The sequence below is a fragment of the Mustela lutreola genome, chromosome 6 (assembly GCF_030435805.1).
Source record: "Mustela lutreola isolate mMusLut2 chromosome 6, mMusLut2.pri, whole genome shotgun sequence".
NCBI classification, from domain to species: domain Eukaryota; kingdom Metazoa; phylum Chordata; class Mammalia; order Carnivora; family Mustelidae; genus Mustela; species Mustela lutreola.
In genome coordinates, this window is record NC_081295.1 from 14360258 (window position 1) to 14372980 (window position 12723).

General features: G+C 37.1%; 1 protein-coding gene across 16 annotated transcripts in view; it reads left to right on the top strand.

The window, feature by feature from the left end:
* SYNE1 (spectrin repeat containing nuclear envelope protein 1) overlaps positions 1-12723 on the top strand; it is a 465519-nt gene that overhangs the window by 277881 nt on the left and 174915 nt on the right. For all 16 annotated transcript variants that reach the window (XM_059176745.1, XM_059176748.1, XM_059176749.1 and 13 more), the window contains 9 exons: positions 2015-2352; positions 2548-2692; positions 3849-4067; positions 5530-5789; positions 7116-7281; positions 7984-8139; positions 10219-10371; positions 10971-11153; positions 12084-12221. In XM_059176745.1, the coding sequence (XP_059032728.1) occupies positions 2015-2352; positions 2548-2692; positions 3849-4067; positions 5530-5789; positions 7116-7281; positions 7984-8139; positions 10219-10371; positions 10971-11153; positions 12084-12221 (1758 nt within the window). The remainder of the gene's footprint in view (positions 1-2014; positions 2353-2547; positions 2693-3848; positions 4068-5529; positions 5790-7115; positions 7282-7983; positions 8140-10218; positions 10372-10970; positions 11154-12083; positions 12222-12723) is intronic.

The following is a 12723-nucleotide window of genomic DNA, read 5'->3' on the forward strand; positions in this document are numbered from 1 at the left end:
GTTTTGTTTTTTAATTTCCCTGTACCATAAAGTATTTACCCTAGAGTGAAGAATCAGGACAGAAGTTACCTGGAACTGTCATCTGTCCTGTTAGCTTGTTTCTTTTGATTTTTTGATTTTGGAACCAAAATCTTGCATCTGTTAAGGTGTCCCTACTTCGGGCATCTTGTGATTGATGGTCTTATTGATTGTCTTGGCCCCAGTGACTGAAGGTTGTGGTTCCCAGGGCGTCACTCACCTCCATCACTGATTCTGCACTTGGCCACCCATATTCTTTCCTTATTAAGAGCTTTCCTTATTAAGTGTTCCTTAATAAGTTCCTTATTCTTGCCTGTATTTTCTACATGTGCTCGCACAGTGATGGCTTGTCTTGTCCAGTCCCTGCTGCCCAGTTATAATCTTCCCTTTCCTTCTGGATTTGAATGGATTTTACTTTATGGGGTCATCTTTCCATTCTTAAATTTTCTGTTTTAGTCTCTGTTCAAGGCTTAGGGACTACTAGTTCACTTCCAGAAATTGCTATTTACTCTGGCAAATGCCAGTTGAGAAGTTTGGGGTTGTTATACTTCCTATCTCCCACTCCCATCTTTATTGAGGGTTAACTGACAAACAAAATTCTAAGGTATTTAAAGCATACAGTGTAATGGTTTGATATACGTAAACACTGTGAAAGGATTTCTCCAATTGAGTGAATTAATACACCCATCACCTCACATTTTTTGTTTTGGTGAGAACATTTAATTTCTCATGTCTTAGCAAATTTCAATTATACAATATAGTGTTATTAACAATAGTCATCATGTTGCACATTAGATCCTCAGGCTTTATTCAACTTAAAACTAAAAATTTGTACCATTTTACCAACCTCCCCCATCCCCCACAGCAACCACTAATCTGCTTAGTTTCTGTGATTTCATTTTTTTTTCCTTCAGATTCCATATGTAAGTGAGACCATGTGGTATTTGTCTCTCTATGGCTTATTTTACTTAGCATCATATCCTCCAGGTTCGGTGCACCTGGGTGGCTTAGTAGGTTAAGCCTCTGCCTTCGGCTCAGGTGATGATTTCAGGGTCCTGCGTTGTATAAGTTTTTATGTATTTCGGATATTAATCCCTAATTGGATATATCATTTGTGAATATCTTCCATTCAGTAGGTTACCTTTTTGTTGATGGTTTCCTTTGTTCTGCAAAAGATTTTCATGCTGTTGCCATTCCAATAGTTCATTTTTGTTTTTGTGTCCTTTGCCTGAGGAGCCATATCTAGAAAAATGTTGCTAAGGCCAATGTCAAAGAAATTACTGCCTATGTTTTTTTCTAGGACTTAATGGTTTTAGGTCTCACATTTAGATTTCTAATCCATTCTGAGTTTATTTTTGTAGACTGTATTTTCTTTAACCATTCAACTGTGGATAAACGCTTAGGGTGTTTCCATACATTGACTAGTGAAAAATGCTGCTACAACCGTGGGAGTACATATATCTTTTCAAAATAATGATTTCATTTATCCTTTGGGCTAATACCCAGAAGTGGGATTGCTATATTCTACGGTGGTTCTATTTTTAATTTCTTTAGGAACTTCCATCCTGCTTTCCATAGTGGCTATGACAGTTTGCATTCCCACTGGCGTTATACTCCAACCCACTGAGACATTATTTCACGTTGGTAAATATTCAGCCTCTCCTATTTGCAAAGCATTATATATTTATTTTTAAAAGCGAGAGAGCAAAGCTTCAGAAATAGTGAAGATCCCACCAAAAGATTGCTATTCTATTTCTATTTCTGTATAGGTTTATTTATTTTAATGCCATAATAAAATCATAATAAGAATAGCAGAAGGAAAAGTAAAAGATAATGGTGAATTGCGCCTCAAAAAATTCCACCGACTTATCAGTTCCCTTATACACATATATCCACGTGACTGAGGACTGGAAAAGAAGCGGGAAAAAAATTCTACTATTTCTAATGAATACATTGCAACTGAGAGTTGATTGTGTTTGCAATTACTGTTTTTCAGGCTGTCTTAACTCAAATATATAGTCAATGTCAAAGGTACTATCAGGTATCTCAAGCAGCTAACGACTGGCTGGAGGACGCTCATGAAATGCTACAACTAGCAGGCAATGGCCTAGATGTGGAGAGTGCAGAGGAGAATCTCAAAAGCCACAAGGAATTTTTTAGCACAGAAGATCAGTTCCACAGCCATCTGGAGGAGCTCCAAGGCCTGGTAGCCAGCTTGGACCCACTCATCAAGCCAACTGGAAAGGAGGACCTAGCACAGAAAATGGCTTCCCTGGAAGAGAAGAGCCAGAGGATAATACAGGACTCGCATGCCCAGTTGGATCTCTTGCAGAGGTATTAGAGTTGTTTTAGTTTTTCTATTTCAGGGAAATGAATTTTCACCTGGAAAAGAGGAATATGGCAATGATGTACATTAGCACATAAATTCATTCTTCTCTCTTAAGTATCATTAGTCATACTGACATCAGAGCTCTGCACAGAAATGTGTGATTTTGTGTTGTTTATTGGCTTTTATTTGACTTTTTCAAGATGTTCAGCCCAGTGGCAGGATTATCAAAAAGCAAGGGAAGAGGTTATCGAACTGATGAATGATGCAGAAAAGAAATTGTCTGAGTTTTCTTTATCGAAGACTTCTTCCAGTCATGAAGCAGAAGGAAAATTGTCAGAACACAAGGTTAGTTTTTGGTTGTTGTTTTAAATATACTTTCATTGTAATTGTAATGGGTCTTTGACATCTGAGAGTTCCAGACAGGTCAGTCAGTAAGTCTTCATTTCCACCTGGATGCGTTTATTTTTTATTTATTTACTTTTTAAGATTTTATTTATTTATTTGTCAGAGAGAGCACGCACAAGAAGGCAGAGAGGCAGGCAGAGGCAGAAAGAGAAGCAGGCTCTCTGCTGAGGAAGGCACCCGATACGGGACTCGATTCCAGGACCCTAAGATCATGAGCTGAGCTGAAGGCAGATACTTAACTTAACCAACTGAACCAACCAGGCATCCCACACTTGGATGCATTTAAGTACAAAAAGGATATTAAATGTGAAACGGATACATTTAGTCACATTTCGCAGCAGTGTGAACTTAATTAAATGCTATCACCTTTTTAGGATTCCTGTTGAAATGCACAGCTAGTTTCACAAAAAGCCGGAGAAATTTGCTTCTGATAAGATATGACACTTAATAAATTTCAGTAAAAGTGTCCTGGTAATAACTTCAATAAATTCAAATAATATTCAGATACTAATAATTGAGTCTCACTCATACATCACAGCAATATATGGTAGAATGTAACATATTTAAATATCAAATTCAGTGCATTTATATTTTCTGCCCCTTTGAAATTGAGAAAATGTTATCTCAAGTCACAAATAAACATTTCTTTTTAATAAATAAAATATTTTAATAAATAAAATTTCAGTAAAGACATAAATATACCTTATCTCCTTTAAAGATTCAAGCCTAAGCCAATTAAAAATTAAGTGTAGGGGTGCCTGGGTGGCTCAGTGGGTTAAGGCCTCTGCCTTCAGCTCAGGTCATGATCTCAGGGTCCTGGGATCGAGCCCCACATGGGGCTCTCTGCTCAGTGGGGAGCCTGCTTCCTCCTCTCTCTGCCTGCCTCTCTGCCTACTTGTGATCTCTCTCTGTGTCGAATAAAGAAATTTTAAAAAATCTTTAAAAAATTAAATGTAAAAGTAAGAGTTACCAGAGGAAAATAAAAATACGTAGGAACATTTCCTTTTGCAGGTTATTTTGGGCTTTATGGAAATCCATAGGACTTTTGAAACATCAGTCTCTCCTCATAACCTTTTTTGTCCTCTTTCTGTCTCAGTCTTTAGTGTCACTAGTTAACTCTTTCCACGAGAAAGTTGTGGCCCTTGAGGATAAAACTTCACAACTGGAAAAAACTGGAAATGATGCAAGCAAAGCAGCCATAAGCAGGTCGATGACTACCGTCTGGCAGCGCTGGACACGTCTCCGTGCGGTGGCTCAGGACCAGGAGAAGATACTGGAAGATGCTGTAGAGGAGTGGAAGAGCTTTAACAGTAAGGTAATTTCCACGAGTGACGGGCTCAAAGAACTGTTTCCTTGCTGAAAACAATGTATTTTGAAAAGCACTTTTTGTTCCCTTTTAGAAAGTGGCTTCCTGTAAAGCAACAAGCCTTTCTTTTTTTAAGTCTCTATTTCAGTGACATGAAAGCCAAATTATGAAATGCAATGTGCAATTTAATCCCAAATCAGGGTCTGACTATTTTTTTTAAGATTCATTTTTTTTAAGATTTATTTATTTTTAGAGAGAGAGAGAAAGAGAGAGCATGAGAACAGAGGGACGGACAGAGGGAAAAGGAGAGACTCCCCACTGAGCACAGAGCCTGGCTCAGAGGCTCAATCCCACAACACTGAGATCATGACCTGAGCCAAAATCAAGAGTCAGACGCTCAACGGACTGAGCCACCGAGTCTCCTCAGGGTCTGATTATTTTAATGAGAAAACCAAGCAATGAATTTTGAAAGGAATCCAAGCCCACTTTGCCCCATTCTCTGCGCTCTTCATGAAATCATCTTACCCCCCTCCCCAAATGAATAAATAAGTCTTAAAGAAAAATAGGGCTGCGGGGTAGCCCAGTCGGTTAAGCACCTGAATCTTGGTTTGGGCTGAGGTCATGATTGCATGGGTCCTGAGACTGAGCTCCCAAGGGGGCTCCCCCACTCAGTGGGGGGTCTGTCTGAGATTCTCTCCCTTTGCTCCTTCTGCCACTCTCACACACTCTTTCTCTAATAAACAAATCAATCTTTTTTTTTTTTTTTAATTTCTTACCTGGCCTTGAAAAAGTATAAAATATTTTCTTTTTTAAAAAAAACTTTTAATACTTTGTCTGCCATGAAAATGAGTGGGAATTTAACTCATTTTGAAAATCCTATATATTTTTTTAAATATTATTTATTTATTTGACAGAGAGAGAAATCACAAGTAGGCAGAAGTAGGCAGAGAGGCAGGCAGATAGAGAGGGAGAGGCAGGCTCCCTGCTGAGCAGAGAGCCTGATGTGGGGCTCCATCCCAGGACCCTGGGATCATGACCTGAGCTGAAGGCAGAGGCTTAACCCACTGAGCCACCCAGGTGCCCCCAAAATCCTATATTTAATTCCTTTTATCTTTTAAGTAGGCTTCAATGTTTTAAACCATAAATTCCTTAATGACTCAAAGGCACACATTCATGTTAACATAAATTTTGAAAAGAGTTTTTCTTTTATCTATTTAGTTTTAAAAAAAAAAAAGCAACCTTTTCTCTGTTATGCCATCTGCAATTGCCCCATTATTTTGAGATTAAGTCTTAAAATGCAAAGATCTCTCTTTCATGTTAAGGAGATTGTTCATTTCTAGTCCTTGAAATTTAGAGTTCACGCCATCAACTTTAACGTGCTTCGATGCCTTAATGTCAAATATGGCATTTATTGGTATTGCTCTCTTTTCCATTTATTTTTGAGCTTCATAGTATATACATTTGTCATCAGGTTACAAAAGCCAGTGAAATGATTGATCAGCTGCAAGCGAAATTACCGGACAGTTCAGCAGAGAAAGCCTCCAAGGCAGAGCTCTTTGCTCTTCTTGACCATCATGAGACGCTCATTCTGGAGCTGGAGCAGCAGCACTTGGCCTTGGGCCTTCTGCGGCAGCAAGCACTGAGCATGCTCCAGGATGGGGCCACGCCGTCCCCCGGAGAGGAGCCATCCATCGTCCAGGAAATCACGGCCATGCAAGATCAGTGCCTGAAGTAAGCATACACTTGCCTTCATTCTCTGTTACTAACCTTGGCCGTGGCCCAAAGGGATAAGCATTGTAGTCGAGTCTGGGGAGGCTCCCATCATGCCGTCTTAAAAACGTGGGGAACTGTTCCCTTCATCCCTACTTTTCATTTTTCTTAACTCTTCAAGTATTGATCTGGCAAATACATACCATTAGTATTTAGGAATACAGTAACGAGCCACACAGATTCAGTCTCCATCTTCATGAGGTTTACAGGCAAGCAGCAGAGACCGACAGCTCCGGAAGCATTTCAGCAGAGCGTGGCGGTAAGGGCATAGGCAGCAGAGGCAGCTACACTAGGAGAGGAATCAAGGAAGGCTTCCCTTCAGGACGGGTGCTTATGCTGAAGACTAGGCAGGACTGAGCTAGGCTGTGAAGAGGGAGGAGCGGTTAGCCAAGAGGGGAGTAGAGTGTAAGAGAGCTTGGATGTGATCCTGTCACTTTCAAGGAGCTGATGGGTGACAGGGCGATTCCTGAGAAATGAAGCTTGAAAGGTAAACACGTGAGAGCTATTGAGAACTTCGTTTTGATGAAGTTTGATAACTCATTGGTCAACTGAAAGATGGGGAGATCAGAGCAAGGGTAATATCAAAGTCCAGATAAATAATAGCTATTTCCTGATAGTGAACTTAGCGGAAAGAGAATGGTAGTCTTAATGATGTATAACCAGCCCGGTTCACTTACTGAGCCACAGGGAAGAGCCAGAGGGCAAAATGTCAGTAGATAATTTTATCCTGTATTAACTAATCCTTTATTCACCTCCTGTACCTATAAACAAATTCAGGATAATCTGACTTCACTTACTTACACTCTTCTGCCAAACCTTTGTCAGTTCAAATAAAAACTTACATTTTGGATGTTGAACATTATTAATTGCCAAATTCCAAAGCTTTATACTTTGTTTAGATACTGATGTCTAATAGTCACAAATATTCCAATTACACATTACCTTTAAATGCTGGTGATTCCGCACCATTTGAGTCCATTTCCAAAGAAGAAATGAATAAGCAAATGATCTCCAGTTACTTAAGAGAGGAAAATTCATTGTAATTTAGTGGCTTCAGAGTGTGTGAACTCTCAGTTTTCCGGGGATCATTCATTAACTTCACATTCTTCTGCTGTGCTTGGCTTAAGTGTTACTGAACATTCTCTCACTGGGAATCATCTTTACTTCCAGAAAAAAGATATGAAGCTTTACTCTCCTCATGTCTGTTTCTGATAAGAGGATGTCATGGGTAGGGACTAACTTTCATTTCAAGTCCTCTTCTGGTTTCTCCCGTTGCTGCTTCTGAAGCATACAGGACAAGGTGAAGCGTAACGGGAAGGCGGTAAAGCAGGAGCTCGAGGAGCGAGACGTTGTGGAGACTCAGATCAACTCAGTGAAATCCTGGATTCAGGAAACAAAGGAATATTTGGGGAACCCAACCATAGAAATAGAGGCTCAACTTGAAGAACTTCAGGTACCACGCTCTCCTAGTTCCCTATACCAATCATTTAAAAATGTCATCTTGATTTTAATGAGATATGTTTGTTTATTTTCAGTGAGTATTGAATTAAAATTTTTCAGAAATGCAATATATAAAAAGATTTTATTATTTTATATTATATAAACATTTTTAATTTTATATTTATTTTATATTTACTATATATTTTATATTATTATTTTATTATATATTTATATTATATATTATGTTATTGTTTATTTATATTAATATTTTATATCATTAATGTTATTAAATATATTTTATTTTTATTATAGCATGCATTTTATTAATATTAAAATATTTTATATTATATATTATTTAATATTTATTATATATTTTATATTATTACCATATTCATATTTAAATATATTTTATATTATTGTTTTATATATTTTATATTATTATTTTATATATTATATATTATATTATTATTTATGTATTATTATTTTATTATACAAAACAATTTTATTATTATTTCAAAGTACTTTCTCTTGTCCTGTATCAAGGGGACCTGCTTCTCCCCAGAGACTAAAGAAAGGCTTGAGTTTGTTTTTTTTAAAGATATTTCTCTAAATCCAAACTTCATATATTGATGAACGATACATAGTCTTATCTCTGCATCCATAAAAATGAATTTCCTTATCAGGTAATTTTTTATCTTTTTTTTTTTTTTTTCAGATTCTCCTAACGGAAGCCACAAATCACCGACAGAACATTGAGAAATTGACTGAAGAGCAGAAGAATAAGTACCTGGGTCTCTACTCCATCTTACCTTCTGAACTGTCCCTCCAGTTAGCCGAGGTGGCACTGGAATTGGGAACTATCCATGATCAGGTAAACCAAGAGGCACAAAGTATGCCTTTCCGTTCTTTCAGAGGCTCAGGGCTCTTGTATGAGTGTTCTTGATTTTCACAGTCATGTCACCATGAAAACAGTTAAAAACACATCAGTATAAAACAATAATATTATATTAGAGGTCTTATTTGTTGGCAAAAATTATATCAGATGATTGCAGATATGAATAGTAATGTCATACAATTGAAAAGTAACTTATCTACTTAGACTTTCTCTAAAATAAATGACTTAAAAATTTTTATAGCTATATTTCATGTATTCAACAAAAATGTTTTGAGTCTCAGGACCTGCCAGGTACTCTGCTAGCTCCTATTTCAGTTCAGCAAAATATGAGTTAAGTAGGTAAAGATATTTGAAAAAGGAAGGAAAATCAAAGTAAAAAAAAAAAAGAGGTAAAGCCAGGGAAGAAGTTATTACCCAAAATGCACATTGGTGGGTCCTATAAAATATTTCTAGAGGAAGGCCCTTCAAATAAACCCTAGCTTAAATGACCAAAGAAGGAAGTGACATATGAGCCAATTTATGTCTATAAATTTAAAATAAATCTTTTTTTTTAAACAAAGCGTTGCATAATCAGTATTAGCACTGAGATCAGAGGGAGAGTTCTATCTTAGGTCCCAAAAAGAGAACATGCTTTCACATAGTGAAAATAGCTTTAGTAGCATCTGTAAGGACTCATAATAGCTTTTTAAGACCTCCCCAGTGACATAATGCTAAAGTACAGTTAAGTTGAAAACAGTCCATAGGGGACAAAGACAATATATACCACTAATTCTAAAGTGCTACATGAAATGGAAAATGGTGTCACATTGTAGCAATTATAAAATTCACACAAGTGCACTGAATTTTTTGGACCCTCCAATGTATAGTGCAAAGTGTTTTAAAAACTTCTTCAAAATCCAATGCTACTACATCATGGTATTGACCTAAACTAAAATGTTATTTTCTATTTTAAATATTTAATTGGCCTCTTTGGTTTTTCTTCTTAGACATTGGAAGGTCTACTGGGAAGGATGACTTGGCAAGTTCAGATCTTAAAAAATTTTTCTTTTTCTCTCGATAAATTTCTCTGTTAGAGTTACTCTCATGCATCCCACTTATGTTGGCACTCAGCTCAAAATAATGAAGGCCAAAGAAGTATTCTTTTTTTTTTTTACGTTTATTTATTTATGTGAGAGAGAGAGAGAGAGCAAGTGTGAGCAGGGGGAGGGGAGGAGGAACACAGGGAGAGAAAGAGAGAGAGAGAGAATCTCAAGCAGATTCCCCGCTGAAGAAGTAAGGGCCCCATCTCACAACTCTGAGATCATGACCTGAGCTGAAACCAAGAGTTGGACACTCAACCAAGCCCCCCAGGCTCCCCCGAAAAGTATTCTTAAGGCATGTTTCCTCTATACTAAAGTACTTCTCACTTATGTAAAGACAATATTTCTTTATTGTTTTCTCTTAAGCATTTTATTATAAGCAAAAATATCACTGTTATCAAATCAAACCAAAGCTATTTGAAACTTATAATCATTAATTGTACTTTTTTAACTTTTCTTTTTATTGGCTCTGCTTAACACTTTTTTGATATAGGGATGTACTTGGGAAGTTGGCAAAAAGGTTAAGAGATCACCAACAGCTAACTTATAAAAAGATGCTTGGGAACAAATCCAGATGCTTCCAGTGATCTAGCAGTGTTTTTCACTTTGTAGAGAAAAAGGCTGAAAGGAATTTGTACTCCAAAGTTGGTGAATGGAGAAGCTAGGATTCAAACTCAGCTGTATACATACTGCGATTTATGAGTTTTTTATAAACATTTGGTGCATAGATCACTGTACATGCATTGCTTGTTCCTTTGCTGAAACAGCAGCACAAAGGAACAGTGGAGGCATAAAGGTCGAGGGAGGCAAAGCTGCGTGGAAAGCCATGAGAGCTAGTAACGACACGTGGCTTGTCTGACAAAGAGCGTTAACCACGTCAAGTGTCTCTTGTCAGCTTCTGAAGATTGACGTTTTTAGCGGCAATTATGCAATTTTTAAATCATGGTTGATTTTGCTATTCTCATTGATTATTTAGATCCAGGACAAAGTAAGAGACGTTGAACAGAGCAAAGCCATGAGCCAGGAATTCGGCCGACAAATTCAGAACATAGCCAGAGATCTCACAACTATTCTAAGTAAGCTGAGAACGAAGACAGATAATATAGCACAAGCTAAAACCGACCAAAAGGTAAGGAAAAAGTGGAAACATAAGAGGTGTTATTAAATGAATTTACTGTTTTTTGGAGTTAGTTTATCTTGGGGATATGGGGGGGGGGAGTTTTCTTGATTAGCAAGCTTCATTAAAACCAAATAGTAAATGCAGGCAGTAAGACATTTTAGAAACATAACATAGATTACTTACAGCATTACTTTGGACGTGTATTAATATAACTACTTACTCATGTGTGTAAGAGGGGAGAGCATCAAAGGAACAAATAATGATTTGGGAAGATAAGTATAAAAATCCCAAAATGAATGGTCTTTGTGGTTAAATCTGTGTTCTCGCTCTGCTGATGAGGTAAGTGATGAATCCTTTTTGGTTGGGGCAGAAGGAAAACATTAACCTTCTCACTCAGCCTCATAGGAAACAAACGCCAGGATTACAAAACATCCTGCCTGCTCTGCCTTTCTAACTGAAAAAAGAGAAATGACCTGATTGGAGTCGAAGTATTCTTTATCATAGCTGGCATTTACAAAAATCATTTAAAATATCACCCTTGATCTTGAAAAATCTGGAGAAATTCACTTTCTGTAGGCTAACGTCCTTTTGTGTTGATTGCCATTTAGGTGCTAGGAGAAGAACTGGATGGCTGTAATTTAAAATTAGTGGAACTAGATGCAGCAGTACAGAAATTCTCGGAACAGAATGGCCAACTGGGTAAACCGCTGGCTAAGAAGATAGGAAAACTGATTGAACTTCATCAGCAGACCCTTAGGCAGGCTGAGAACCGGCTCTCCAAGCTCGGTCAGGTATGTGTTCTGGGCCAGGAATCAAAGTCTTCTAAGGCAGAAATTCAGTGGTCGCTTTTTCTTTTGAAAATTAATCAAAAGATAATATGGACAATGATGAGGGTAGTTAAGGGTAGCTCATTTAATACCACACCTGGGTTTCTAAAATTTACATGTAAGCTTGCCTTTATTTTGTATCAAACCGTATTGTTGGTACATTGACAAACATGATCGTATAATGGACTTTGGAATGAATATTTTGTCAACTGGAGAAGTAGTTTGTGGAATGAATATTCATCCAGTAACATGCTTTACAAAATCAGTATGGGGTGAATTCAAATATCTTAAAATAATACATATATGTATGTTTACATATATATATAAAGTATATCTATATGTAAAATATATTTAAAGGCACAAGACATAAGATATATATATAATATATATAAGACATAAGATATATATGTATATATGCACATATATATACTCTTGCATTTACCATTGAATAGGTTCAGATCACACATCCATCATAATTGTTGACTGTAGATATACCTTCATAAATTGATTATGTGTTTTTTTCTATAATCAGGGACAAACTAAATCACAATTTGGCAGTTAATGAATTACAGTACCAAACCTCCTTACTCAGTGAGGGTGGAGAATGGGGAAGGGAGGGAGAGGTCCCAGACAGATGACTAAGAGAGGAGAATAGGGTATAATTTTAGAAGACAGTTATTCAAGCGTATTAAGGACTTGGACTTGATCCTAAAGTCACTGGGAAGTCCTTGACAGGTTTTCAACAAGGAAATGATTATTCATGTTACCTTTAGATATTACGGATGTTATAACAATTATCCCCTAGGATTACTGTATCTAAAGAGAAGTAGAAGACTGATTTCTAGCTCATGAAACAGAGTTGACATTGCTATGTGAATGGTAATGATTTTTCAGGCAGCATCTCACTTAGAAGAATACAATGAAATGCTTGAATTCATTCTGAAGTGGATTGAAAAAGCTAAAGTGTTGCTACATGGAAAGATTACATGGAACTCAGCACATCAACTTCGAGAACAATACATTTTACATCAGGTAACTTTGGGAAAAAATCATGTTCAAAGAGTCACTAAGAGAGCAATTTGATGTAACTGGTAGACTGATAGAAAATTTAAAGGACCATGATGTAGAGTTAATGCAGATGCCAGAGAAAAAGAAAAGTAAGATAGCCCTAATGACTCGTCCATGAAAGAAAGTCGTTACTCATAAGATTTCATTAGACTGTATAAATAATAGTATCCTCTATCTCCCCTAGACTTTTCTTTCTCCAAGACCCTAAATAATCGGCCCTATGTAGGTCTCTCTTTTCTTGGGGCTTCTTTGAAACAACCACATGTTATGGGGATATGGTGGAAAATTCTTCCCCAGGCAGAGTTGTGACATGTGGAAAGATGATAGGCTCCAGTCCCAGACAGATGGGAAAACCAAACTCTGCTCTTTAGGCCTATGTGATTTGGAACAAATTGCTTTGCCTCTCTGAATTCAGTTTTCTCATCAATCAGGTGGAGCTATAAATGATATTTATATTGCAGAATTA